The sequence below is a fragment of the Tympanuchus pallidicinctus genome, unplaced genomic scaffold, assembly GCF_026119805.1.
Source record: "Tympanuchus pallidicinctus isolate F22 unplaced genomic scaffold, pur_lepc_1.0 scaffold6, whole genome shotgun sequence".
In the NCBI taxonomy this organism is placed as follows: Eukaryota; Metazoa; Chordata; class Aves; order Galliformes; family Phasianidae; genus Tympanuchus; species Tympanuchus pallidicinctus.
In genome coordinates this window covers 13,408,157-13,436,005 of record NW_026294780.1, presented here as the reverse complement: position 1 = coordinate 13,436,005, position 27,849 = coordinate 13,408,157, and the positions used below count along the sequence as shown (strand labels likewise).

Here is a 27,849-nt window from a genome sequence, read left to right as displayed (position 1 = left end):
CCGGCCGGGAGGGGCCGGGGCGGCTCAGCGAGGCGGCCCCGCGTCCGACCGCCTTCCCCAACGCCCGCTGGGTGCGCGCTGCCCCCGCGCCCGCCCCTCCGCCGAACCACTCCTCCCGGTCCCCGCTGGGGCTGCGGAGGATGGGAGGGTTCTGTCGCGGCGTTCCGTCTCGTCTCGCCGCTCTCCGTCCCTCCCGGGGCCATGGCCGGCGCGGGGCAGCCGGTAAGTCTCGCCGCGGGTAGCAGAGGGGGCTGCCAGCGCCTGCCCGCTGCGACGGGAGAGGGGACGGGACAACGCGGGGCAACGGCCTCCAGGGGAGGAACGGTACGGTACGGTACGATTGGCAACCGACTGGAGTTCTCGTAGTTGGGCAGCCGAAGCTGCCAGGGGTTACAGATGTTGTGGAAGGTTTCAGAGGGTGCTGTGAGTTTCTAGAAATACGCTGCATCCTGGATGTTAGAGAAATGCTACTCTGTGTATGAGGGCACAGCGATGGGTTCCTAGGCTTCAGGTGCACAGTACCGTCAGTGTGTTAACACTGGAATTTAGAGTATGAGTGTGAAATGGAGTCCTCTGCTGTGCTTCGCACCTTAGCAATGCGAAGCATGCATGTAAGGCAGAGTGAGAGGAGGTTATTTTGTTTGTTTGTTTTTTAGGGAGAATTCCTCCGCCCTGGCTGCACAGCCAGTAATCTGCATTTTATGCCGGTAGGCAAAGTACCTGGTTGGGTGGCTCCAGGCTTTGTCCCACTTCGGTGTTATGCAGTGTGGCTGTATGGGAGGCTGCCCTGGGAGAAGGGCTGAGGGAGCTGGGATCATTCATCAGGGGAGACCTTATTGCTCCATGCAATGACCTGAAAGGAGGCTGTGGTGAGGTGGGAGTCAGCGACTTCTCCCAGGTAACAGCAATAGGACGTGAGGGAATGGCCCCAGGTTGCGCCAAGAGAGGTTCATGTTGGACGTTAGGAAACATTTCTTCTCAGAAAATGTGATAAGGCACTGGCACGGATTGCCCAGGGAGGCTTGGGAGTCACTGTCCCCGGAAGTGTTGAAGTAATGTGGAAATGTAGCACTGAGGGACATGTTTACTGGGCATGGTGGGGATAGGCTGATGATTGGACATGATGATCTTAGTTGTCTTTTCCAATCTTAATGGTTCTATGATTCTATGAATGGAGGACAGCCACTGTACTTTGGGAGTCTCATAAAATCACCGAGAGATCTCTGAGATCACCAGGTCCAACCATCACCTAACAGTATGAGTCCCACCACTAAGCCTTCTTCCTTAGCGCTGCGTCAACACACCTCTTAAATACTTCAGGAACGAGGATCCCACTTTTTCCCCAGGTGGCTTGTTTCAATGCTTGACCATCCTCTCCATGCAGAAATTGTCACTGATATTCAGTCTAAACCACACCTGGGACGTGATTCCTTGCATCCTGTCAGGGGGATGCAGATGTCAGGGGGAAGTTCTTTACAGAGAGAGTGGTGAGGAGCTGGAATGGGCTGCCCACAGAGGTTGTGGATGCCCCGTCCCTGGAGATGTTCAAGGCCAGATTGGATGGGGCCCGGGGCAGCCTGGTCTAGTGTTAAATGGGGAGATTGGTGGCCCTGCATGTGGCAGGGGGGCTGGAGATTCATGGTCCTTGAGGTCCCTTCCAACCCGGGCCATTCTGTGATTCTGTCACTTGTCACATGAGGCAAGATACTGACACCTCCTTGCTGCAGCTGGAGTAACTCTCCTCTGGGCCATTTTGTGGGAGGCTGGTAAGATACTGAAAGGAGAAAAACCTAAGAGCTGAAGTTTAAGAAGCACTACAAAAAGATTGAGGTTGAAGAGAGGTAGTAAAGCAGCAACAGAGACTGGGAGTGGGACTGGTGGGCCCACTAGGTCTGGGAAGAAAAGAGAGGAGCACGGAGGTGGAAGGCTTCACAGAGGAGAGACCTAAAAGCAGAAGGATAAGATTGGTTTGTCATGGGGAACAGTGCTTTACCCTTGGGTTTTCAAGTAACAAAGTGACATCAAATAAGATTTCCTAGCTTGGCACATGCTGTGCAATCATTGAAGTGTTTCTGAGTATGTTGTGGGAAGGGTTTTGTTCTCAGTCCTTTCATAGAAGGAATGCAAAATCTCTCAGAGTGCAGTCTGACCTTACCACACAATCAGGCTGCACACAGTCTTGAGATGCATGCATTCAGTGCTTCCAAGTTTTGAAATTTTGACTTCTGGGAAAGTTCTGGCAGCTCCTGTAGCTGTAGAACAGCGCACAATGCTGAGCATTGACTAATTAAAGGGGAGAAGAAGAAAGTGATCCACGTTGCAGTCAGACACCCGCTGCCAGCTGCTGCCCCTCGCACCCAGGGCTTTGCTCTTGGTGTGGACATGAAGGGCCACGGACTGCGGCTGACTGCTGCTGTCCAGGAAACACAGTGCCCCAGGGGCTCGCAGCCAGCTCAGGGCACATCTACTGAAGCAAAGTGGTGGCTGCGTCAGTGCCGATTATTTTCTCTTATCACAGGCATCTCAGTGTGCTGCAGCAGATTTCAGCTCCTTACTTTGTTTTCCTCATTACCTGCAGTGCAGGAGGTGCAGGTACAAAGCATGCCACATTCTCAGGTTACTTAAATACCTGCTGTGAAAGAGAGGCCTTCGTGACATTTGCAAGTCCCTGTGGAATCACCTCCCCACAACTGGAAAATGAGCAAGATGCTTCTGCTTTTTTGCTTCTTTTCTGCTAATTATCATCAAATAGAATCCAGCAGTTCTCTGCAGCAGCAGCACAGCGAGCTGCATGCCCTCAGCTGACAGCAGTGTGCTTCTTGCTTTGCCCATGTATATATCAAGGAAGTTTGAGGTGCTCAGTGATTGAAGGCAGTTGGCTGCCCCGTGTGTTGAAGTGGACTAGAAAAAGAAATTGTAGGTACTGCAGAATGCTGTGTAAAGGGTCATTTGCAAGAGCTGTAAGAATTCTGAGCTCAAGATCCTTTGGATCAGTCCCCTGAAAGCTGGCTGCTGGTTTCTGACATGGTGAATAAATCACTTGTTCACTCTTTGTAAAATTTCTCAAATGATTTTACTTTGAATCATCCTTTGGCCAATAATTTCCTATACAGTGGTTTTTGGCATATTTTGCTTCATATTTGACTCCTTGTATTTCTTTTCATTTTACAGAGCAGGCTGATGTATTAATCCCTTGTAATTTTTCGCATATTTCTTTTCTTACTCTGTATCTTCATGGACTTTTTTTTGTATTTTTGTTTTCCTACCTTACTCCCTTGTTGCCTTTCTTCTGGGTTACTTTGACAAGATTCCCTTTCTGTTCCCTCTGCTCATCCCACCTGCTCTGTTTCTCCTTCATGCATGTATCTGAATAGAGATTCACCAGTGGTGTGCATGGCTGCATCTTCATTTTACAGTTTGACCACCCAAAAATGGAAAATAATTTTCAGAGTAGAAAAATAGAATGTCTGTTTTGAGGCACTAGCAATGTTAATATTTATTGGATTAAATTTAATGGCATTAGAGAGGTAATTGATTGTACCATAGTGTCACTTGGTATTGGGGAATTAAAATTAATTTTTTGGTTTAATGAATACCCTCAGCTGTTTGCTGTTGTGAGAGACTTGGGACTCTGAATGAGTCACGTTTGCAGAGCCTGCAGGCCAGCAGACTGCTGAGGTAATGGTTTGCTTGGACTGCAAGTCTGGTTCTGCAGGAGGCTTATCTGGGATACCTGTGTAAGTCCAAGATGCAGCCTTTGATGTGGGATGGCCCAGTGTTGTGCAATTTTAGTCTGAAATACATGGCAGGGTTAAAATAGAACTTCGTTTCTGAAAGAAAAAAAATACTACTTTTGTCTCAGACAATAATTTTTATTTGCACACTGCTTCTAATGGGCTAGACCACTTTCTGTAAACCAGTGCACTCGGGGTACTGCTTTTGCTGGTTCTATGAATGTTACGCTACCAACCTTTTAAAAAACAAATTGGAGGGGAGGAGCAAGATGTGATTTGAGCCACTGTAACCTGCTTAAATTGTTTGCTATTTTGATGAGACTATTAATTCTAAGAAAGAAATGAGAAACAGGAAGAATTTACTGGAGTACTCCAGCCCTAGTAGCATTTGGACTGCAGGCCTTGAATACTTCACTGAATAAAGTTGGGTGGTGAGCTGTCTTCAAACATGATTTAGCTGCTCCAGGCAGCTGAAGCCGATTCAAAAGGACTAACTAGTACAGCAACTTAACTGCTTTTGCGTGATTTATGTTTGGTAATGCTTTAGTTGTCACCGTTTTCCTAAACAGTTGAAACAGAAACAACTTGTTTTTCAACCAAATGACGTATTCTTTCTTAGGAAAGTATTAAGGGTGCAGATATTTCACAATCAGGCTTGTGAATTTAATGTCTCCGATATTAGATTAGATAGTAACACAGTGAGGCTGCATGGGGTGCTGGAGGAAACAAACGGAATATTAAGGTTGGAAAAGACCACTAAGGTTGTCTAGTCATGATGTGCTTGGAAAATTTTGGAAGGGAAAATGTAGCTTATTACTCTCTATATGAATGTTCCCACGTTTGTCAGACTGAACAAATTTACAAAGGTATTTATTATAAGAGCATGGATGGTTGCAAGTCTCCAGATTGGGACAGTAGGACTCAATGTTATGATGTTTTTCATGTGGAAAACGGAAGTACAACGTGCAAGGATATATTCTTCTAAATCAGCATGGCTGAGTCTTCAGCTGAAATTGAACGACACCGTGTTTATTGGAAGTTTAACAGCTAAAAGCTTTTACTACAGTGTTATTGGTTCTTGAAGAGTCAGTTGAGTTTTAGGACAGCTGTCTGAACAGCTTAGTAGTGGTTTAAATCCCTGAAATAGTATGCAGACTTAGAGATAGACCCTGAAGTTTCCAGCTTTTCATCACCTTCAACTATTAATGTAATTCTTTTCACATGTACAATACCAAAAGTCTCCTCCTCTATGTTCAAGGCAACTCTGACCATTTTCTTGGAAAGATGTAAATAGACCCTGAGTCACTTTGTTCTGACCATCCTTCAGTCTGTCAGTTTTCTCTTTAAAATGAGAACAGTAGGGCAAAGACATTAAAACCTGTTCTCATGACTGATATAACAAATACTCTTTGTGCTTGAAATTCCAGCTGTTACATACTTTGTGGCCATGCATGTTCTCACTGTCAGGTCATGCAGAGCTGGTGAGATGTGAGGTTTGGGGCGGAGGTGGTGGTTGGTGGTTAGCTTGTTGGTTTACCAAGTCATTAGCTTTGGCACAAAGAACTGAGAAGAGCAACCTTGTGACGAAGGTTCTAAATTACATGTGGGGGAAATACCATTCACGTTCTAGTAGCCTTTTCCTTTATGATGCATTTACAGGGTGTTTCTGGTGTCAAGCTTTTGTGTGAAACGACACAGCACTTGCAGTGGACTTCTGTGTATTTACATTTCCAGAAAAACAGTTCTCGTTTTCACTTGTAACTGTGATATCATTAAATTAACTTCTGTGTACTGAAGAAAGATGAAATACGCTATTTTAAAATAGCAAACTTCAAATGATTGTCTTGACAACTGCATACATGTTTGTTGCAGACGTATCTCTTTCCTGACTGAAGCACACACATATCCGTAAGTAGAGTTCTCTGGGAGAAACTCAGAAACACAAAGAAATGATGAATTTTTAAAGAGTGATGCGGCCATACTGTCGAGCTGTAAACACAGCCATAGCTTTCTAAGCTAAGCACAGAGAAGCGCCTTGTTTTGCACATTTATGATTTCCCATTTTCTCTGTTTCACAGAAATTTTATCGGTTTTTGTGATAAACAACTAATGTAACAGTGGTAGAACAGATTGTTTTTAATTTCTGTTCCCAGAAAACAATACACTTTCGTGCTGAATTGTTCGGTTGTGATTAATCACTTTCTTCCTTCCGAAAATGGAAGTTCCGGAGTTACAGGCTGTGAGGTCTCCTGCTGCTTTCCCATGTGCTGTGGGCACAGCTGTAATATGAGGTTTCTCACTCATGCCTTGCTAAGCAGATTTAATCCTGTTGTAGTGCCTCCTAGGTGATGCAGTATTTGTTTCTAGTGACTTATGGAAATGGCCAACCAGCTTGTGGCTTTTGTTGGGTTTGGCCACAGAAATTAAAGTGGACTTCAATCAAAAAACCCTACAAAGGTGGGGAAGGGTCTGTAAGGCAAGGTGTGTGGAGAGCAGCTGAAGTCCCTCGTTGTGCTCAGCGCAGAGCAGAGGAACTGAGGGGAGGCCTGATGGCGGTGCAGCTCCTCACAGGGAGCGGAGGGGCAGCGCTGAGCTCTGCTCTGTGTGACAGCGACAGGGCCGAGGGAACGGCATGGAGCTGTCAGGGGAGGGCAGCTGGGGGTCAGGGAAAGGGGCTGCAGCACAGCGCCGTGGGCATGGAGCGGGATGCACAGGGCTGTGGTTTCTCCTCGTTGCATTAGTCTAAGCAGAGATGCCTGAGTATATCGGTCTAAATTGACAGCGAGCGCAGTGTGTAGTCCCACACAAGAAATCCTGAGCAAAACCAGAGGAGGGGAACCATCTGCTGTAAGCCATGTCTGCGTCCTTTTCGCTGCAAGCAGTCTGACACTTGCTGTATAGCATACCTGCTATAAAAGGTGGCATTCCTTTGTGCTTGGGACTATTAAATGAAGGTATTTCCACAGTTGGCTATAGACACATTCCCAGGAGCCACTAAAGGCAAGGGGATTGCAAACAGAAGAGGCAGAATAGCATGGACTTGTTGCTGTTTATACTCTTGATATAGAATGTTTTGAAACAGAACTGTATGAACTGATAATCTTATGTTTTGTTGTTTGTTTTTTTTTGTATGCTCATCACCTTGGTGTTGTGATGCAGGATTGCAGGATTCTGGATATTAAAAGCACAGTGTGCTCCTATAGACATTTCTAGTAGTATATATTATATATCTGATGTGTAGGTAATGAAATAGTTACTTATATAAAATAAAATAATACAATTCCAGCTACTCAGAATGTATTCTGATTGCTAATATATACCTTCCTCTGATTATGTCCCTATTTTGAAATCTGTCTCATAAATTGTTTTTAATAGTCTTTTCTTCATTTCTTAGAGCAAATCAAAAGTGATTTGCTATTTTTTCTGTGTTTTTTAGTTTACATTTTTAGTTGGACTTGTCCATTTCATTTCTGTTCCCCCATGCCCCTTTCCTCCCCCCCTCACCTTCTCCCCCCCCCCCAAAAAAAAGGGTCTTTCCTTTGACGCTGCAAATAGCTGTGCAGAGTAAATCTGAGTATTTTCTGAAGTTGTAGTGTAAAGCTGAGCTGAAAGATTCTTTTTTCTCCTGGACTGTTGCTTTCCTGAGTTCCTTGTAAATTCTAAGGAATGAATTCTGGCTTACCAACAGAGTTCCTTTCTTGCCATTGCGAATTGCTTTGCGACTCGCTTTGATAACATACTTTTTTCTTTTTTTTTCTTTTTTTTTTTTTTTAATTGCAGAATGATGGCCTTCGATCCTTACCCTTGTCTGGCCATGTTGGTTTTGATACTTTACCTGATCAGCTGGTTAACAAATCCATCAAGCAGGGCTTTTGCTTCAACATTCTTTGTATCGGTAGGTGCTGTTTGGTTGTAAGCTACACCTCTCCTTAGGAATTGACTCGTTAAGCATGAAGTGCAGTTCCACTCTCTCCCCAACTTTGCTCATTTGTATCAGTAATTTTGGTTTATATTTAGCATTTTTATAAAGAACAGGAAGACAAAAAATGTTGAAAGTGGGCATCGTGCACTTATGACTTGTAGATAGCTTCTTGGATTCTTTTGAGTGAATGAGGCTACACGGTTTTTACTGCAATAGAGCTTTAGGTCAAAAAGTTCTAAAATCCAAGGTGATAATACAGACATATTTCTATGCTTCCCAAATAAATGCTTTTTTATAAAAATTGTCTAACCCTGTGGTTTCACAGGTAGTTACTTAGCTTTTGAATCCAATGGTAAATTTGCCTGCAGTTCTGCTTATTACTCATTATAGGTAAGTATTAACTGTCTCCTGTCTGTGTGATAAAAATTTACAGAAGGTATTTAGTGCTCCTTATATTAAAAAAAAAAAAGGAATGCAGCAACTGTTTGGAGAAATTATTTAATATTTTTTGGTGGATTTATCAGGTTGTTCTGATAGCACTTGGTGTGCTTGGCAGGTATTTTATTTCTCCCCCAACTCTTCTGTTTAACTTTAGGGGAAACTGGATCTGGGAAATCTACCTTAATAAACAGTCTGTTTAACATCAGTTTTGATGACTTGGTGTCAACTCATTTTCACCCAAATGTAAGACTTAAAGCTCAGAGTTACGAACTCCATGAAAGCAACGTTCGTTTGAAACTAACCGTTGTGAGTACAGTGGGATTTGGTGACCAGATAAACAAAGAAGATAGGTAAGTGTTGCCCTGTTGCTAATGCATGCAGAAGTTCTTCAATTCCAGTTTGATTCTTCCTTGGATTTTGTAGTAAATATTTTTCTTACGTGTCTACTAAATATTTGGTTAACCATTTTCTCTGTGTACCACAGCAGGTAGTGTTTTCCTTCTTGTCTAGGAAACTGAGAAATCAGCTAAATCTGCTCCCTTCTTTATAATAAAATCTTTTATAAATACGTGCAAATAAGAAGTGCAGTAGTGCGTAGAGTTTCTTCTGAGCAGGGTGATAAGTTCCATGGGGGACTATTTAAACAACCAAGAAGGTTATGATGTACACTACATTATAGAGAGTAGATCTGTAGGTTGTTGGTTGTAGGTTTTTTTTGTTTTTGTTTTAAATATTGGATTATATTAAGGACTTCAAACAGGAAGGAACATCATGTGGATTCTTGAAGTCCTTTAAGTTGGTCAGCTCAATCAAAAGATACAGAAGTGCAGTGTCAGTTTTGTCTCTGCTGTTATGAACTGAAGATTTTAAAATATTGAACTGTATCTCAGCAGATTTTTTCTTTCATTATAATGAATTCTAGTAGTCCTTCATGCTACATCGGTGCCTAAATTGTGTTAGTTATAAATGAAGGTTAGACAATCACATTAAGATTGTCATGAGATCACTGTCCTACGATATCATGGGAAAACAGCTAATGCTAGAGACTGGGATGAGTGTGATGTGTGTAGATATTAATATAGATACTAGAGATGTTGATATATTATATTGTAAGAAGCTGCCTTTTAACCCTTTGTTAATTTTGGATACAACTATTGCTTTTGAACTTTGTTTGCATTTGACTTGGTCTAGTAGATTTTAGTGGCAGCAAAACTGTGAGGTCCTGCTTGGACATCTGGCAACACTTTCTTTTTGAAAGGAGATTATAGTTGTGCTTTAAGCAGGATGAAGCTTGCTTAAACTGTACTGATGTTGCAAATCAGATTTTCATTCTTCTCTCACATTCCTCCTTTCCAATTTTTGTTTATTGTTTAAGAGCTCTCTCATGTACAGTACTTCATCTTCAGAGGATTCTGGAAGTCCTATTTCTTGGTACTGGTAATTGCATGTTCTTTCTTGTATCTAGAAGTTTTGTGTGTCTTTCTCGAATCTAAGTGTTCCGTGGTTGCACAGCTTCATGGCCAAAGTTTATAAAACATCTTTTGAAAAGATCACTAATAAGCAAAAGTAAATTTACCTAGCCTTTTTTTTTTCTTTTTCTCCACTTATAATAGCTACAGAGTATTTTATCTGTTTTAGGTGTACAGTTATTTTTGGAGTAGCCTCTCAGAAATTAGGATCAGTGCACTTAATTTTCTGCTGTGTCATGCAGCTACGTGAGCACCCTGTTCAATTGTAAAATGAAAATGCGCACAACAGTACAAGATTAATTTCTTTCTTAGCTTGTTTGGGAACAGCTAATGTCTGGTTATTTCATTTTATTTTATTTCTTACAGCTATCAGCCAATAGTGGATTACATCGATGCACAATTTGAAGCCTATCTCCAAGAAGAACTGAAAATTAAACGTTCTATATTTAACTACCATGATACTCGCATCCATGTATGCCTTTACATCATTTCACCTACAGGCCATTCCCTAAAGACTCTAGATTTGTTAACCATGAAAAGTCTGGACAGAAAGGTAAGACTTTGAAACAGCTCTTAGGACTTGTTCTGCTTTCTGACTCATCTTGCAGCTTATAAGTCTGCTACCAACTCTTCGTTCCAAATCTGTGTGATTGGTTTTAGGAGATTGTGTTTTGTTTGTTTGTTTTTTAACTTCAGAACCACTCAGTTCAACCAAAAGTTTGCAGTTCATCACTTATTTATTCACAAGTGGGAAGAACACAGACAAACAATCTCTTAACATCTTACTGATTGGATAGGATACGCTTCATGAGTATTGTAATGTTTCTAACGAAGTCTGTAGTTTCTAGTTCACTATCAAGTTTTGAGGCTGCTGGAAAATTGGTGTATAGAAAACTTTGCAGCACTGTAAAGATGTTTGTTATAAACAGCTGAAGAGGTGAGTGCTGTGAGCTCGTCTAGCCTGACTTTTCTATGATGGTCTGTGTTAGTGTTTTAAACTACACATATTGTTTAATTTTGCAACCATTAAAATAGTTTCTAGTGATTATTTCTTTCTAAATTCTAAATTCTTATGATTCTTCTTAGAATGGGTTTGTGTGAATTGGAAGAAGCTAGATATTTGAGCCATTTTAGGAAATCTTGTTTGATAAAAGAAGAGAGGAGAACTCTTCTATTTTCTGTTAAAATGTTAAGAATTTGGAATGCTGCAGTGTTTGGTTTTATTGCCTTTTAGTTTGTGTTTTACTGTCAGCATGTTCTTTTTCCTGTACATGAGGTGTAAGTGTACTTCTTAACATGTGGACACCTTCAAATATACTTAAATATACGTGCCAAATACCAACCAATGATAATTTTAAGTATGAATTTTTTTTTTTTTTTCATTCTCTCTAGCATAATGGAGCAGCAGATGCTTTGACATTAATGTGAGGTGTTACATTACAATTGTAATTTAGAAAAATAGTCTATTTTCTAAATGTGAGGGAAGAAAGTGATACTTTGCAAATCATGGATATGAAGGATGATCAAAGGGCTGAATTTGGTGCTAACACACAACAAAACTGTGTGCATGGATAAAGAAAAACCTTTATCCCAGCGGCTTTTTGTTGTTGTTTTAGTTGAACTACTTTAAACTACTTCTTGAAGTTAAACTTCAGTAAGTCTGCACTGCTGTTTGAAAGAAGCAGGCTCAGCTGCTCCTTCACACTGTGCATGCTTAAGTGCTTTCCTCAGTCAGTTTCCTGGATGAGGAGACTGATTTAAACTGAAAACTAAAGAATTTTACCTACTTAGGAAACTGAAAAGTAATCTATCTCCTTGTAGAGCTGTGCAGATTTTAGTTCTACCTGGAAAGGAGCTGCTGCACACAACGGGAGAAGATGAAGACTGCTATTTTAGTTTCAGGTGTTGTCTTTTTATGTGGGGTTGAAGTGATTCTGTGTTAACAGCCTATGAAATTCAGAATTGAGCTTTGTGCAGTGGGAGTTGTGATTTAGGAAGAGGCTGAAAGGAGTTAGCTGGTGCCCAAGTGAGCAGCAGGCATAGATGGAAGCACTGCGACTTGGAGCACATCTGGATGTTGTCCAGCTCAATATAGTTCAAGTCTCCTGTGAGTACAGGTCAGTGCATACTTTCAATTAGTGTTGTTCTTGAATGAAAGTACTGAGATACTAGTTGTCAAGTAAACCTTAGGAGCTGCAAGTAGAAATAGATTGTTTAACAGATGAAAAAGACTATTTCTGTTGATTATGTAAAGCCATGGTAGTACTGCTTTAACATTTTAATGACAGGTATGATTTAACATTAGTATTGATAACTAGACTCAGTTTGCAGTGATCTTGCTTTTGTTTTGTTGCTTGTCTCCACAGCAATGTTTCCTTCCTATTCATTACCAATCTCTCCTAGTTAGATGGGCCTGTAAACCTTTTATGTTGAGAAGGCAGAGTGAAGGTTAATTAAAGTCTGAGGATTCTTCCATCCATTTTTAGAGCTGTGCAGTGAAAATCTAGCTCAGTATACCTCAGCTAATTTAGCAGAAGCTTTGGATTTCTACTAGCTGTATCAGGTTGTTTATACAATCCTAAGTTATATCAGTCATCAAAATAATATATGTAGCATTTTGATTTAACCACAGGTATGCTTAGGCTGCACGTGCTACATTATTAAGGAATATCACCAGTTAATCTTAGAAGTCATACTTTAATGTTAGTATGAGGAAACTGGGGAGGGAGGAGCCCTAGAGGCAGAAAGACAAAGTGAATGAGGGTAAGAAACTTCTAGCTTAAAGAATAAAGTGGTTTGTTTTAATGATAGTGATTTTGAGAGAGTTTTTTTTTTTTTCTGAAATTGTAACACCATGTGTTTTATCTAGAATTAGGGGACTGCACAAAATTCACTTCCCTGAAATACTTCTGAAATATTGATGTGCTAGGCATTACATATATCTGCTTTGCAAGCACTTGTTAGCACAGTTATCTTTCTAGGGAGGTTGTTTATTTGACTCAATGCTTAGTATTACTTTTTCCTGCCCTCCTGACACAGGTCAGTGTTGTCTTGAAGTCTTTTGCTGTCTTTGCAGTGTCGGAAAAATTACTGAATGGAGTCTTGAAAGTTCATGCTATGGAAATTCCATTCAGGCAGAATAGTCAGAACAATACAAAATGGGGTGTGTGTGTGTTTTTTTTCTTCCTTTTTTTTTTGTTGTGTGTCTGTAATCAAGGAACCATCCAGAACTCTCAAATTCACTGAAGAATTGCAATGATCCACTAGAATTTTGAGCACTAATTCTTGGTGTCCTGTTCTGAAAGGGGTGCTAGGAGGGTCACAGATACTGAATTATTCTTAAGAGTACTGAGTTACTGTCATAACTATTTTAGCAGATAGGTCAACTTACAGCATTAGGATTGAATTTAGAATTCTGAGTAACTACTGCAACAACTTGGAGGTGAGATTCTTCAGTGTTAGATGTTCTTCTGCCTTCAGCAGGTACAAGTCAACCTTGTTGCTGTGCTGGAGTAAGAGCTATGGGTGACAGTAAGGACCTTGTTGTACCTGAAGGGAAGCTGAGGTGTTGGCAGCCTTTTCTTTGTGCATTTAACTTCCCAACTTTTAATACCTGACATGTCCCCCACTGCTATCAATAAAAAATTCCATTTTTTAAACAGAGATACAAATACTTCATGACTTATTTGGTAGTAAGTAGGCATTGCTGTTCTTTTGAGTGATAAGCTGTATGAGGTCTCCTTCCTAATTCTTTTCTCAGAGTTAGTTATGAGGAATTAAATAAAGCGTTACTGTTTTCAAATGGTGGCAGTGAATATATTTTAATGACTTGTGAAGTTTTCTTTGGTTATAGTTGAAATGAATCAGATATTGATGGAAAAGTTTAGACTGAAAGGGTAGTTTTGAAGAGTTACGACCAAAAAAATTTGTTGATGTTGTTGTCTCAAAATTGATGTCTTACAGATTTCATGTATTTTGTCATTAATAGGTGAACATTATACCACTTATAGGCAAAGCAGACAGCATTTCTAAAACAGAACTGCAGCAATTCAAGAGGAAACTCATTGCTGAATTAGTTAGCAATGGTATCCAGATATACCAGTTTCCAACTGATGATGAAGCTGTTTCTCAAATTAATACTATCATGAATGTAAGTGGAAGTAATGTCAATATTTCAGTATTAAAGCATCACTGTAACACTGATTTATGCCTGTTCTTCTGTGGCTGTGTTGAGGTTTATGGCTTTATATTTTTTGCAAGTTGGTTATTTATTTTCTCTTTCTTTAAATGACTCCCATGCTTTTGGGCTCCCCCTGTCCCCCAGGTTTCCCTGTCCCTTTGCTGGTTGGTACTGCTTGTTTTAGGAGGCTCCTTGTTTTCTGGTTCTGGAAAGAGGATCTTACTCATAAATACTTTCCCTTTTTCTGGATGTTTAATGTACATCTACTAACATAGATAAACTGATCTGCTCTTTTTCATAGTGAATGGTACCTTACATGTTTTAGAGAAGGTAGTCAGGTGACTCATTTCTCCAGTTTTCTCTGTTTTTTATGTCTGCAGAACTGTTTTCTGTTTGCTTTTTCCTTTTTGTTGTTGTTACTTTCCTTCCATAGCAGGACAGATTATCTTCAGGAATCACAAAGTCAGGTGCACTCCAAGCTCTTTCACTGTTGTGCTTTCAGATCTACCTTGTCATTTTAAAATGAGCCTGTAAGCTAAAGCTGGGTGTTCGGAGCATTCTAGCTGTACTCGCTCCTTTTGTGGTAGATTTTTTTACCCTTTGTTTATTTCTGGATTGCTTGCTTTTCATTTGTTACGTAAGAACACTGAGATAAGGCTGTGTTGGTGTGACTCTTGCAGGGGCATTTACCTTTTGCTGTAGTGGGAAGTACAGAAGTGGTGAAAATTGGAAACAAAGTGGTGAAAGCTCGTCAGTACCCTTGGGGCATTGTACAAGGTAAATGAATTCTCAAGTGTATGACAGTGGTGGCTACTAACAGCCTCTATGAATGTCAGTTAATCTTATAATTAAAAAAGACCATAAAAATATGCAGGTCATCCTGAAAGTAATGTGTCATGTTTTATTTTGTTGGCTTACAATGTAAGAGGCAAATGTTGGTGGGATAGCAGTAGAGGTTGAACCTTCCTGCCAGTATTCACTTGCATTTTATTGCCATGTGATACATGGCAGCAGAGGGGCAGTCTGAAACAGTGGCATCTGACATGGAAATGCTCATGAAGCAAAGGGCTGTCATTCAACTCCTCCATACAGATTCATCAACACTTGCTGAACACTTCTGGATACCATAATGGTGGATGTGAGCAATGCGGAGGTGGATGCTGCATTTCAGCAATAGCAGAAGCAACATGAAAGACAAGTCGTGTTCTGAATGGCCATGCACAGCAGTTCTCCACAAGATACAGAGCATTTCGATTAGCTCATGCATGCAGATTGGTAGATTATGACAGGGAAGTGTATATGGAACTGAGTATCAGCTTCAGTGATGGTGGCAGTATTGGAATAACACAAAGTTTGCCCCCCGTGGGTCCCATAAATGCTCAAACAGGGGCGGAAAGAACACAGTATGCGAGTTTGTTGGGACCTACTGAAGCAATACTGGGCTTAAGGTGACAGTTTCCTGGGTCACATCATTACCTGTTATGAGATGTGGTGCCACTGCTATGAGCCGGAGTCAAAATAGCAATCCATAGGGTGGTGATGTGAATTCCCTATCAAATAGAAGGTTCAAGACATGGCGGGTAAAGTGATGTGCAGTGTCTTTTCTATAGGAAATGGTTGTTCCTTCTGGATTTCCTGGAGCCTGAGCAAACCGTTGACTGATGGCTACATTGCAGTTGCTGACTGAGCTGAAGCCTTGAACTTCTAGAGAAAAAGATAACCACACTCACCATGTAGTTTGGATTTGGCACCTTCTGACTTCCATCTGTTCACGCTGACAAAAGATGGATTTTGTGGGCAACATTTTCTTAGCAACTGCCATTACAGCAGCTGTGAAGCAGTGGGTCACCTCTGCTGATGTAGATTTTTACAGGCATGGCACATAGGGTCTTGTTTATAAGTGGTGGAAGTGCATAGCTACTGGTGGTGTCTATGTTGAGAAGGAGTGTTTTGGAGCTGAGGATGGGCTCTCTCAAATAGTGTTATTGTGCTCCTTGTATTTGTTGTCATTTCCATGGAAATAAATAAAAGTCGTTACTTTTGGAGTGACCTGCATATTTTTATGGTCTTTCTTAATTGTAAGATTCATTGATATTCACATGATCTGTTATTAGCCACTACTGTCATATGGATTGTATTTTGTATAAGCAGCTTAGAGAATTTAGAAATTCATATTTGAAGTCTGCAGTTCCAACATTGATGCTTTCCTGGAATCAAGCCATATGATGCTGTATATGATATTTGGGTTGGTTGATATTATGGCAGTGCCTCTAGCATTACCAGATTGTAAGGTTTCCTGATTGTCAGAAGAGAAAAAGAGAAATTAATAGTTGCTCAATTCAAATGTGAAATCAGGACATACTGGAACATGTTCAGTGGTACATACGGTTAGTGCTTCAATTTGTGTATTAGAAATCACAAGAAAGTGCAGGAGATACAAGAAGTACAGATCCTTTTTCCTAGAAGTGTAGTCAGTGAACAAAATAGAAGAATCTCAATGGTATTTAAAATATATTTTGACAATTTCTGTACTTGTGTATGATGATCCCTCTTTTAACTGATTAGTGGAAAATGAGAACCACTGTGACTTTGTGAAGCTCCGTGAGATGCTTATTTGCACAAATATGGAAGATTTAGTAGAGCAGACTCACACACGCCATTATGAGCTGTACAGGAGCTGCAGACTGCAGGAGATGGGCTTCAGAGACACTGACCCTGAGAACAAGCCAGTAAGGTAAGAGTCTTATTGTACATTAAGTTATTTACAGAGAGAGTGGTGAGGTGCTGGAACAGGCTGTAATAACAAACATTTAGCCTTTTTGGGTCAAGTTATCTCTTATTATACTGTAAGAAGTTGTTATTTGCAGGTTGTTCCAGAGTAGAGTAAAGCAAAGGGTTAGAGACACTCAGCTGTTCGTGCAGTAAAGCTGTTTTCTGTAGGAAGTACTTCTAATTTCTATATCCAGTTTATTTAATCTGTTATTTTCAAATCCTTCCTCTCTTTCTTCCAACTTCCTTTGGTCATTTCATATGTAGAGCTGTATTTTGTAAGTGTGCAAATTGTTATCATCCTGATGGGGAGAAACTCATGCTTTGGGAATCTTCAGTCTTCATGATTTAGAAGAGTGCTGTTACCACATAGTCACTGTGGAAAATACCAGCTTAAACCAGGCATGAAAACAAAGTATGGATTTGCATTAAAAACAGTTTCTAATACTTGGAACCAGTTGGATTTTTAACTTGTTTCACATAGCAATTCAGAACGTATTTAAGTGTTCTGGTAGAAATAGCTTCCCTTCAGATTGTTTTTAGCAGCTTAAATTCTTTGCTTTCAGCTTTACTTTGTGCAGAAGTTCTAAAGAAGTTGCAGTTACTTTAACTCGTAGTGTTGATGGAACAGCATTTCTTTCACTAAGTCTGATTTCTATATTGTTCAAGGTGATCATTAAATAAGAAGAATGTATCAAGGAGGATGCTGGACGTGGGCACTTTCTGAAACCTTAATGCTTGAGTAGTTAATTTAGATCTTAAGCTGACCATGAATCACTGTGACATTTCTCTTGACTTAAAAAGAAAGAAATAAATCCTTTTCATACATAGAGACCAAAGGTGAATGAGGTTTAAAGCTCACTGTAATTGACCATAGACTTTTCATTGGGTTTGAGAACACACGCTAACAGCTGATACCTTATTTTCTTTGTCAAAGGAAAGCGTATAGATTTGTTCATGGGGATATTGACTGCAGTACCTTTTGCTTTCCTGAACTTGAATTTCACAGCCATTGTACAGCCATTTCAAACTAAGAATTCTTAAATTAAAAAAAAAAATGTCCACAGAACTATATTTTTTTCCACAAATACAAGAGTTGTCTTTGCAGAACCCTTAAACAGTTGACACTTTGTTAACCACGTAAAGTAGCAGGATAGTCTACTTTGACATCAGAATGTCGTAGTATTTTACATGTGTGAAGTTGATTTAGTGAAGTTATAGAAAAGATTACTTCCCTCTGGTGTGTAATTTTTATGCATGGGCCACTAAATGTCAGCTTATTAAGAGTGCTGGGGCAAGACAGCACTCTTTAAGAATTATTTTTGGCAAATCACGTCTGTTGGAAATATAACTATTTTGGAAGGATAAGAATAGTATTGCATGCAAATCCAGCAACATAAACTTTTTCCCCAGTTGACAGAGAAAGGAAGAAACAAGTGGGACCTGATCTAGGATGTTTGTCCCTTAGTTGTGTGGCATGGTGAAAGACACTGAGGTCTGAAATGGAAGGCATTTGGTCATTTGTGAGAGACATTTTATGATACCATAAAAAGGGAAGAGAATATAGCAGATCTGTATGTGACATAATTAGTAACCTCATCCATAAGGTGCTTTATGAAGCTGCTGATGAAACCATGAAGTGCGTTATGCTCAGTGTGTGATGGAAAAATGCCACTTTCCATAGAGGAAGCTCAATGGGTTTTATTTTCCTGACTTGCAAATTTAAGTTTCTGTCACAATAGGGGCTGTTTGTCCTTTAAGATGTTTACAGTTACATGCTCAGGAATTGTAAAAGGTTTAGTTTTAGTCTACAAATAATACAAATAGCAGTATATGAGTGTTAGAATTTCATGTCTTATATAGTGATCGGAATTCATATTGAAAAGTCACATTTTATGCCTGCGATGTAGCTGCCTACATGCTGAATTTGATAATCTGAGTTGGATTGCTTTATGAGAGCTTCAGAAAATGTTACAGCACTGATGTTTGTAGCATTTAAACATTGACACTTGAGGAGGTAACGTGCCCTGTTTTTTGGCATGAAGTACAAAAGCTAGTTGTGGAGTTCTTGTACAAGGATGTACTTGGATTTAAAAATACAATAGTAGTTTATTCATCCAAAACCGTATGTGGGTGCAAAGCAACGTCAGTAATTCTTGGATTTTCAGGTACCTTCCGGGATGGGTTACAGTTGGACATCCATAAAGGCTTCAACTCTTCCATGTGGAAAAAAAACCAAACCATTATCGAATTTTATTTCTTATGGGACACATGAAGACCTTCTTTTGTGTGTGTGTGGGGGGGGGCTGTCCAGTCCTGCCATTTTGATGGTCTAGTTACTTCCACTAGGAAATCTTAGACTGCAAAGTTGTCAACCTCCTAGATTCAAATCATTCTCAGCAAGAGATGACTGTTGAGACACCTAGAGTAGAGAAGTTTGGGGTGGTAGGAAACAGCAATTAGATATGAAGACTACTTCCAGCCAAACAAATGTCAAAATATGTGTGTCTGGAAAGCTTAGAAGTTTGCAGGGGTGGAGAGGACTATTAAATTATTGAATTTGGGTATTTTGTTAGTCCACTTTTTGATTGCAAACTGTGTTATTGCCTCAGGGAGCTCTCCTGGTTTGGAAGGAAGAAAAATGATAGGCAAGAGTGTTGAAAAAAGGTTGATATTTGGGCTGTTTGCTTGCATGTTCTGATTCTCTGATGTTAATTATTCTCTAGTGTAGTTGTTTTTCTGTGTTCAGAAGGTACAGTTTCTTCATCTTAAATGCTTCAGTTTCTCAGTATGTGAAGTACCTTCCCTTATTACTCTCTAAAACTGGAGTATTCAGACCTGGTAGTGATAGAACAAAAAGAGGTTTGTTTTCAGTCTGTTTTGAGGATGCAAGGAGAACAGGAAGGATTCAATCAGAAGTTCCCATGTAGAGGATCTTTGTATGATTCAAATTGTCTTTTCTAAGGAAGGAAAACAACGTATCTAAAAGTCTATTAGACTTCCTCAGGAAGTCCCCTGGATTTGGAGTTCATCTGACCGAGTGTTGATCCTTGCATTCAAGCTAAATACTTTAACCTCTGTATGGGAAGACTGAACTCCAGCCAAAATACATGGGTTTGTTTCAAGCCTTTGTTGGGAAGATGGTAATTATTTAGATCTGCCACATCCTAAATGTTGCTTCATAGCAACATAGTCCACTGAGTCACAGGACTGTGCTAGTGATACCTGCTACTAGTTAACTTTTTTTTTATGATACACTTTCACTGGTATTGAAATGTTATATAGAAAGTTCCAGGAATATTTTTCAAACTTGAAAATCGTTTTAAGTTTTAAATGAACAAACTGCAGAACAGTTTGAGTGTCTTTCTTATCCAGAGTCAACAAAACACACAACAGTTGTGTTCCACCAAGCTATGAATTTCACTTCAGTTAGAGTCTCAGTCTACGAACAGATTGTGCCTGATTTGCATCTTTATTTTTGGACTTCCATGTTGGAAGCCTTATGCAAATAAGAAAGCTATACGTGACAGCTTTTCTCCTGTAGAAAGGTAGGTGATAAGTGTTGGTAGGAGCCATGTAATGGGTTAGTAAAGCATAGGCTTTCTTTGCAGAGTACAAGGTATAAAATTATTGAGGTCCAACCAAGAAAAATGAGAGAATGCATGATAATTTTTTAAAATTAATTTTTCATAGTTTTTAAACATGTAATTTGATTGTGTGGTAAACCCAGTGTCTGCAAGGTTAATCTATTACTGATATCAAGACTTCTCCTTTACTGATTTTATCTGATAAACTAGCTTAGATTGAGTCTGAAGATGTCCACATGCTGAAATAAGATGCAACTGCAGCGTGTTAGTTTAGTCGAGTCTTTGCTTTAGCTTTTTTGCTGCACTACACCCAAAGGCAGAGTGCTTGTTAGCACAGCTGACACACAGCAAGGCTGCTGGCACTTGAGTAACCTGTGCTGTAGCTTTATTGTTACTGCATGTGCTGTCTGAACTCAAAGGTGGTGTGAAAACCATGTCCGTATTTCAAGTGGAGATACAAGGCTAAGACCTACATTGATTTAAAAAAAACAACACCACAAAACAACAACAACAAATCAAACCAAAGCAGAATGTTGTCCTGCTGAACTCATTTGGTTGCAAAGTATCACTCAGATATTGTTGGATAGGAAAAGAACTTTTTTACTTTGTGATCTTACAGAATTTTAAGTCTTCACGTGCAATTTCAAGATGATTATTCTGTCTCCTTAGGTTATATTTTGAATAATAGTAAGTGACGTTAGGATTGGGAAACTATTCAGTCATCTTAAAATACAGAAGAAAGAGATTTCAGCTTCCTGTTGGTCTAAATAATTGAGTTTTTAGATGTCCTGTGTCGTCTCTCCATTTATAAATCCTTTCAGTAAAAATTGTTAAAAACTAAGAGTGAGACTTCAAACTTGGTACAAAAGTGTGTGTATAATGCATTTAATTTTAAATAAATAATATAAAGCAGTAAAGAATATAAAGCAATGTTGAGTATTTTATGTATGTTTTTAATGTAAGAAATATATACATATAAATGTATTTTACTTCAGAGTGAAGTGCGTGAAAGACAGCAAACAAAGTAATAGTAATTGGGGATATCTGAGAGGCTGGCTAGTAAGTTTTAAGGAAGTATTGAATGGTTTACAAGAGCAGCCCCAGAATAAAGAGGGAGTTGTTCTGATGTTTCTGCGTGTCCTTTTCCCCTGCAAGAAACTGGAGAGATCCTTTTGGTTTTATTATAACCATAATTGCAGCTCTGATCCTCCATGTTTGCTTTTGTGGAATCATGTGATTTAGAGAAGTTGTAAAAGTTTTATTGAAAGAATTTGTAGCACTAAACAGGTATGCTTTTTGAAGTTACTGTGCCCTGCTTTTTGAAGTTACCATGTTCTTTGGGATAGGAGATACAGGCGTACACAGGCTGTATTCCTTTTTTCCCAAGCAGAGCTTTGCTGGCAGAAAGTGGTGGTATATACCCTGAAAGTATCAACTATGTGAATTATCAGCATATTTTAATTTGCTATGGTACGCGTGGATACAGAGAAATTTCTCAATTTTGAGTACCTGTTTTTCAATGGAAAGAAAATTTTCTTGCATATTGCAATGTCTATTAGAGTAAGTTTGGAGAATGTGGAAGGAAAAACGTGGAATACAGGGAGTGCTCGAGGATGTCATCGTGAGATCTGTCTCAATTATTTCATAATGACCTTGGGACTGGAAACTGGCTCACATTCTTCCAGTTTTCAAGAAGGGCAAGAAGGAAGACCCTGGTATCTACAGACCTGTCCATCTCACTTCAGGGCCTGGCAAAATTGTGGAGAGTATTACTGTGGGAGTCATTGACAAACACCTGAAAGACAGCACAGTCACGGGTCACAGCCAACATGTGCTTACAGGGTAAAGTCCTGTTTAACAAACTTACGGCCTTTTATGACAAGGTTACCCACTCAGCTGACTGAAGGGAACCGGTTCACGTCATCATTCTGGATTTCCTCAAAGCTTTCAATATGGTTTCTCACAGTATTCTCCTGGAGAAAATGTCTGACATGCAGCTAGATGAGTAAATGACATAGTGAGCAATCAGTAGTTGCATCCAGATGCACTGTGTTTGTAACGTCCCGTGTTAAGGCTGAGGTTTCACAATGTGGAAGTTTTGGGAGGATTTTTCTCACAATTTCAGTGTCTTGATTAGTAACTAACTTCTGCCTCCAGTGCGAATAACTTGTATTTGAAAGTTACAACTAGAATGTGAGATTTCTCAAGTGCTTTATTTACTTTGAAAAGTAAAGTACTGTTAGCTTTGATATTTTTTGGTTTTGCAAGGTTATTTACTTAAAGCTAAGAAAACTCAGAAACCTGTTTCTGCTGAAGTCTATGAATTATTACGTGGAGAACTATGATACTTTATATCTCAGATGCATTTGATTTGTTTAAATAACGTTCCAGATTGTTAATTTTTCACACTGAATTGAACAGTTTGCTGGAGACCTGCTTATGTTTTTGGACTTCAGTCTGCAGGAAGCCTATGAGGCAAAGAGGCGCAAGTTCTACCTTGAGCTGCAACGAAGAGAGGAGGAGATGAGGCAGAAGTTTGTGCAGAGAGTGAAGGAGAAAGAAGCAGTATTGAAAGAAGCAGAGCAACGAGTAAGTGTGCTGGTCTGTCGTGAGTTTGTGTGCTGAGATATGGAACAGCTCTTATTAAAATCACAACTAGTTGATCTTCTAATCAACTAGTTGATTTTCTAGTCGGTGGCAGTAATGCTTAAAATCAAAAGCAGATTGACTACAAAGATTAGCTTAGCACGTTGATTAGATGCTCAGAAATAAATGGCAAACTTTTATGGAATGAGAGAGGTTATGGTGTGCAGCATGTTTAGTTGATAGCTGGGACAAGACAGTAGGAAGGAATATGGTGATGAATATAATGGTGATGTGTTTGTTATATCAGCACAGCAGGTGCTTTTCAGGCTTAGGTTGCTGGAAGAGTAACCTGTGTGTTGGGGCCTCTAAAAGTCACATTGCAGCAATTTATGACAGTTAGCCATGGCCTCGTCGCTAATGAATCATGCAATTACAGTTATTATTTTTTGTCCATTACAGTAGAATTGAGTTTTGTGGTGAGATATTAAACAGAAAAATATTGTTGTCTGAGATCCCTTCCTGCCATGTCCCATGAGTTCTTCTCACCTGCAGATTGAAGGGGCTCGTTCTTATATTACAATAATAGTAGGTTCAGATGCATGTTTTAAGTACAAAGGAGACTTAATATACTGTATTTTCTAAACCTGTGTAGCCCCCTGTGCTAGTGGTGGAGAGTATCAGGTTCAGTCATTCTCAGTAGGAGGCTGTCCAATTGGAATAATACTTGTTTGTGTTCAAAATAGACACAGCTAAGTTTTACACATTATCTGTGATACCCTTTGATGTTGTTCCTTCTGTGCTTTATACCGTGCAGTTTCTGTGAGCTCTGCATATTGCAGTTGAATTATGGATATTTATTTTCCCAGTTCCTGATGTCAGAAAACAATAATGCAGTCACTTGCAAAGAACATTTGTCATATACCCTGCTGCTGCTCGTTCTCCTAGAAGTGTGTATGTGTATATGGAAATAAGAGAAAAAGAGGAGTTTCCATTGTACTCAGATGGCTTTTGTGTCCTTCATTTAGAGGAAACTTGTACTTACAATGTGCAGCATTACTGCTCTGGAGTGGTACAATTGCTTTAGGACCTTATGTTTTCTACCCTGAGTTATTTGTTTTATTGCAATGCATTGGATTAACTGTAGTAATGAAATAAATGATGAATAGTATACACAGTATAGACACATCTATAAAACCTGACAGCTCTATTGTATAGGATAGGCATACTGATATATTTTTACATTATTATTTTTGCTCTTTCTTTGTGCAAGATGGAAATAAATCTGACTTTTGTACCTCTATAGCTGCACTGAGTCATACAACTTCTGTATGCTAGAACTGGTTGCCCAGAGAGGTGGTGGATGCCCCATCCTGGAGACTTCCAAGCCAAGGCTGGATCAGCCCCAAGGCAACCTGATGGAGCTGTGCATGTCCTTGTTCACTGCAGGGGACTTAGAACACATGACCTTTAAATGTCCTTCCAACTCTAAGGATTCTGTGATTCTATATTGACATAATTCAGGCGCACAAGCTTTGTGCCTCCGCAAGCACTTGAGTTCACTTGAGTCTGAAGCTGTGCATGTAGCTTCTACATGTTTAATGTTATTGGTTGGATCAGAGAAATGACGTAGTTGAAATCCAAGAGTATTTTGGTAGGGTTATAGTTTTCATCCAGATGAGCATCTTGATCCAGCTGGTCAGAAGGGCACCAAAGCAGGGGTAGGTGGGAGGTGAGAAAGAGGCAGGCAGTACTCCCTGGTTACCATGCACAATTACACAAGTGTGTTTTAACAGGTCAAATACATCCAAGGCTAGAATCCATTAATACATCAAAAAAACCCTAAAGATTTTTGGTTGCAGAAAAGCAGTTAACTTCTGGCAGGTGACAAGTAACTCCCCAACCTAATTGTGTGTATACACATTAATACATACATGTAATTAATGAACATATTAAAACACATACCCTATATAAAAGAAGTATACGTGGTTTCTTGCCCGCCTGGTTTAAGGAAAGTGGATTCTGCTTCACACTTTCTGATTTAATATTTTTGTTTCCTTTCTAAAGGAATCCTTGTTTTTGATCTAAGAAAGGTACATCCTGCAATAGATCTAATACTAATGTAGCATTTTCCATCATTTCAACCCTCATTTTTTGTGTGGTAGCCTGGCATCCATAGGAAAAATGCAATATAAATCTGATATATTCTTCTGGATTGCTGATTTTTGGGAAAGAATGCAGTTTTTTGTAGTTTTAACATTAGCTGAGGTGGTTTTTACTGGAATTGCAGTGCTTTTGTATTGTGATATCGCCACCCTGTGTTACTAGTTGGAAATGCATTTTCTGTGCTTTCAACAGATACAGGCTAAGTTTGAACATCTTATGCTAGTGCATCAAGAGGAGAAACTGAAATTAGAGAAGAAGAGAAAAGCTTTAGAGGAAGAAATCGCTCTGTTTAACATGAAGAAAGCTAATGCTGAATTACTCCAAACACAGCCAATGGTCTCTACTCCTGTTAGCTTGAAGAGAGACAAGGACCGCAAAAAGTAAGTGCTGTTAGTCATCAGAGATAGCAATAGAAAAATCTTTCACTTTTGTAACACAAATTCTAGTCACCTTTTAGAGAAGACGTGAATGTGCTCCTGTTCTGTTCTGTGCTTGCAATTCTGTCATGCTTCGATCTCTGCCTCTAAAATTAACATTTAGAGTAATTGTTGTATATTCTGTGAGCATTCTTTTTATTTTTTTCCCCTGCCCCCCCTATGAAGGGACAAAGGTTTTCGACTTGAACTGCTGTGTTTTGACATCACAAAGGAAGAAGTTGTGAATGGTCACAAACAGAGCAAGAGGGAGAAGTTAGAGAGGGAGAGAAATTCTGCCAGGGAATTCCAGAAATAGTATTGGCTGCAGCAGCATTCAGATTTTGAATGTAGGTTGCATCAGCTTTGTGAAGTGACCTGTCTGCTGCTGTCCCATAGTTCTAGATTTGTCTTCCTGTTACAGACTTCTCTGAGGAGTGATTAATAAAATTGGTTCTAAAAATGACACTGTCTACAGAGTATGATCTGATGCACGCTTCGCTTGATGCTCTTTCTGTCTCCACACCAAAACAAAAGCCTGAATAATCTGTGAAATTTTAGAGATGCTTTCAGAAATAGTCTCCAGAATAAATGTGCTCATCTTCTTCATTTATAGACATTAAATAATGTAAATAGCAGATGTTGTCAGTTTATTATTCTCCGTTCCTGACAGGTTTCTGTTTCATTGTGGATGTGATTTTGTTAATATCTCGTGGCACTTAAAAGCAGGTCTTTTGTACACAAGTTATGCATAACTCCTGGAGTATGAAAACCTGCAGAAGCTTTGTGGGTGCTCGTACTTCCAGAAATATCTGCAAGACAGCTTTGAAGTTTTGGGATGCATGCCAGAAGCCTGCTGCTGGTTTTTGATAAATTTTATTGCATTTCAAATAATGGCACTGAATTCCTATTCCTAGACTTCTTTTTTTAAATTATTTTTTTCTGGAAAAGGGGAATTATGGGTAACAAAAGTGGTAACCTGTACTGTTGTGATTAACTCACGAGTTCAGGAGATTTCCAGATGTTTTCTCTGGCTTAGTTTTATTTCTTCAGAATACGTTACAATTCATACGCTTGCTTTTGTTTTTCAGTTCCAGCTTTACGTAATACCAATGATGGAAGAATGATAATTTATTTTGGGGAAGCCGTGATGCACAGTATGGTTTTGGAGGTCAAGGAGTTGCAGTTTCTTTCTAAAGGAATTGGACAGTCTCTCTTGGTTGCTGCAGGCTACGAGAGAGTTCTTAAGTTTGAGCAGCACGCACATGTGTGACAATGGCAGCTGTCTGTGGACTTTCTTGTATGCGTCTGCCTTGATGCACACTTGCTTCATGTACGTGTGGCCAGCTTTGATTTGTTTTGTGTGCATTGTACCAAAGAAAAGATGCGTGCTATGAACTCTTCCATTCATAGTATGAATGCCTTAGTACGAAAGTATTGAGTGAATAGATCTACTCTGGCCTTTCTAAAGAGTTATTTTCATGTGACGTACTAGTCTACTAAATATTACTTAATACAAGTGCTGACATAATGTAACCATTTACTTATTTTGCTGACAGTTGTTTATTTATAGGCTTTTATTTACAAGTGCTGTCCTCATTCTCAGATGCAATCCATTGAGATATTTTGCAATGCTGCACTGTTGCATGATACTTTATCTAATGTTACTTACAATTTGGAAAGTACCCACAATTTCTTGTTGTGGTGTCTGGTTACAGCAGAGATTAAACTTTACACTGTTAGCTTCAAGAGCTTTGGGTTAAAACAACTTTCAAACTTCTTTTTTGTCTTTTGAGTAGTCATAGTAACAAATGGGAAACATTCTCCAGGAGCTGCAGTCCTCTGAAATGGTTTTGTAGGACTTTTTAAAAATGAAATACTAAGTTGACAGAAATAAAATACTTTGGTTTTGCATAAGCGTTGCTGTTGTTCTTCCTATCATTCCCATGTTACTAAAGTCAATGTATAAAGGAAAAGCTCAAATGCTTTTGCATTTATTGATTGGAGAAAATGTATGACTGTGCATACTGTCTGAAGAACACTGTGACTCATCGGTGCCCCTGTACTTAAATCCAGAACTTTTCAGTCTTATTCAAGCAGTGCTGCATATGAAATTGCTTTCCTTTAATTCCACAGCAATGGGAAGGAATATGGATGAGGTATGTAAGCCCTTAACTGACCAGAGAAGGGTCCAGTTGTGTTTGTTTTCGGTTGGTTCCACAGCCCCAGCAGGCTGTGGCATAGGAGGGAAAGGTTAAGAGGAGACACCCATTTAGTCCACACGCTCCTCCAGCATGTAAGTGGCACTTCTTTCATGAGAAGAAAGCTGGCTGGGGCCAGGCCCTGTGGTTGTTGCCTGTTTGCTCCTTCCTGAGCAAAATTTTGCTTGGGAAGAAATGTACTTTTTGTTTTGCCTTTGTACTATTGACTGGGCTGTCTGCTTCTGTTTGATTAGAAACAGGGGACGTGCCCTGCTTGACAGAGGTAACAGCCACGTGGAAGAAGTCTGTTTTTTTGAGCTCAGCAGTTGTGTGGACGTGTTGCCCTGTGACCTTGAGCAGAATAGTTACAACTGAGTGATGTGC

At 39.6% G+C, this 27,849-nt stretch overlaps 1 protein-coding gene across 5 annotated transcripts; it reads left to right on the top strand.

The window, feature by feature from the left end:
* The first annotated feature begins 68 nt into the window (after positions 1-68).
* Positions 69-27,181, top strand: SEPTIN10 (septin 10). Of its 5 annotated transcripts, none has more exons than XM_052664748.1 (10): positions 69-324; positions 7,515-7,629; positions 8,252-8,447; positions 9,933-10,119; positions 13,555-13,716; positions 14,427-14,523; positions 16,312-16,480; positions 22,559-22,691; positions 25,044-25,231; positions 26,356-27,181. In XM_052664748.1, exons 1-10 carry the CDS (start codon positions 202-204, stop codon positions 26,369-26,371), a joined length of 1,386 nt encoding a protein of 461 aa, XP_052520708.1. In that variant the 5' UTR covers positions 69-201; the 3' UTR covers positions 26,372-27,181. The 5 variants fall into 5 exon arrangements, with proteins under 5 accessions (XP_052520708.1, XP_052520709.1, XP_052520711.1 ...); XM_052664749.1 differs by having other exon boundaries at positions 72-222; XM_052664751.1 differs by lacking the exons at positions 69-324; positions 7,515-7,629 and adding an exon at positions 9,473-9,528 and having other exon boundaries at positions 8,324-8,447.
* The last annotated feature ends 668 nt before the right edge of the window (positions 27,182-27,849 follow it).

What these genes read in the sequence shown, in the direction of transcription:
- SEPTIN10 (XM_052664748.1), top strand. Translation starts at nt 202, where the DNA reads ATGGCCGGCGCGGGGCAGCCGGTAAGTCTCGCCGCGGGTAGCAGAGGG. An exon ending in CGGCCTCCAGGGGAGGAACG is followed by an intron (nt 325 to 7,514) that starts GTACGGTACGGT and finishes TTTTAATTGCAG; the next exon opens with AATGATGGCCTTCGATCCTT. An exon ending in AAATTAATACTATCATGAAT is followed by an intron (nt 13,717 to 14,426) that starts GTAAGTGGAAGT and finishes TGACTCTTGCAG; the next exon opens with GGGCATTTACCTTTTGCTGT.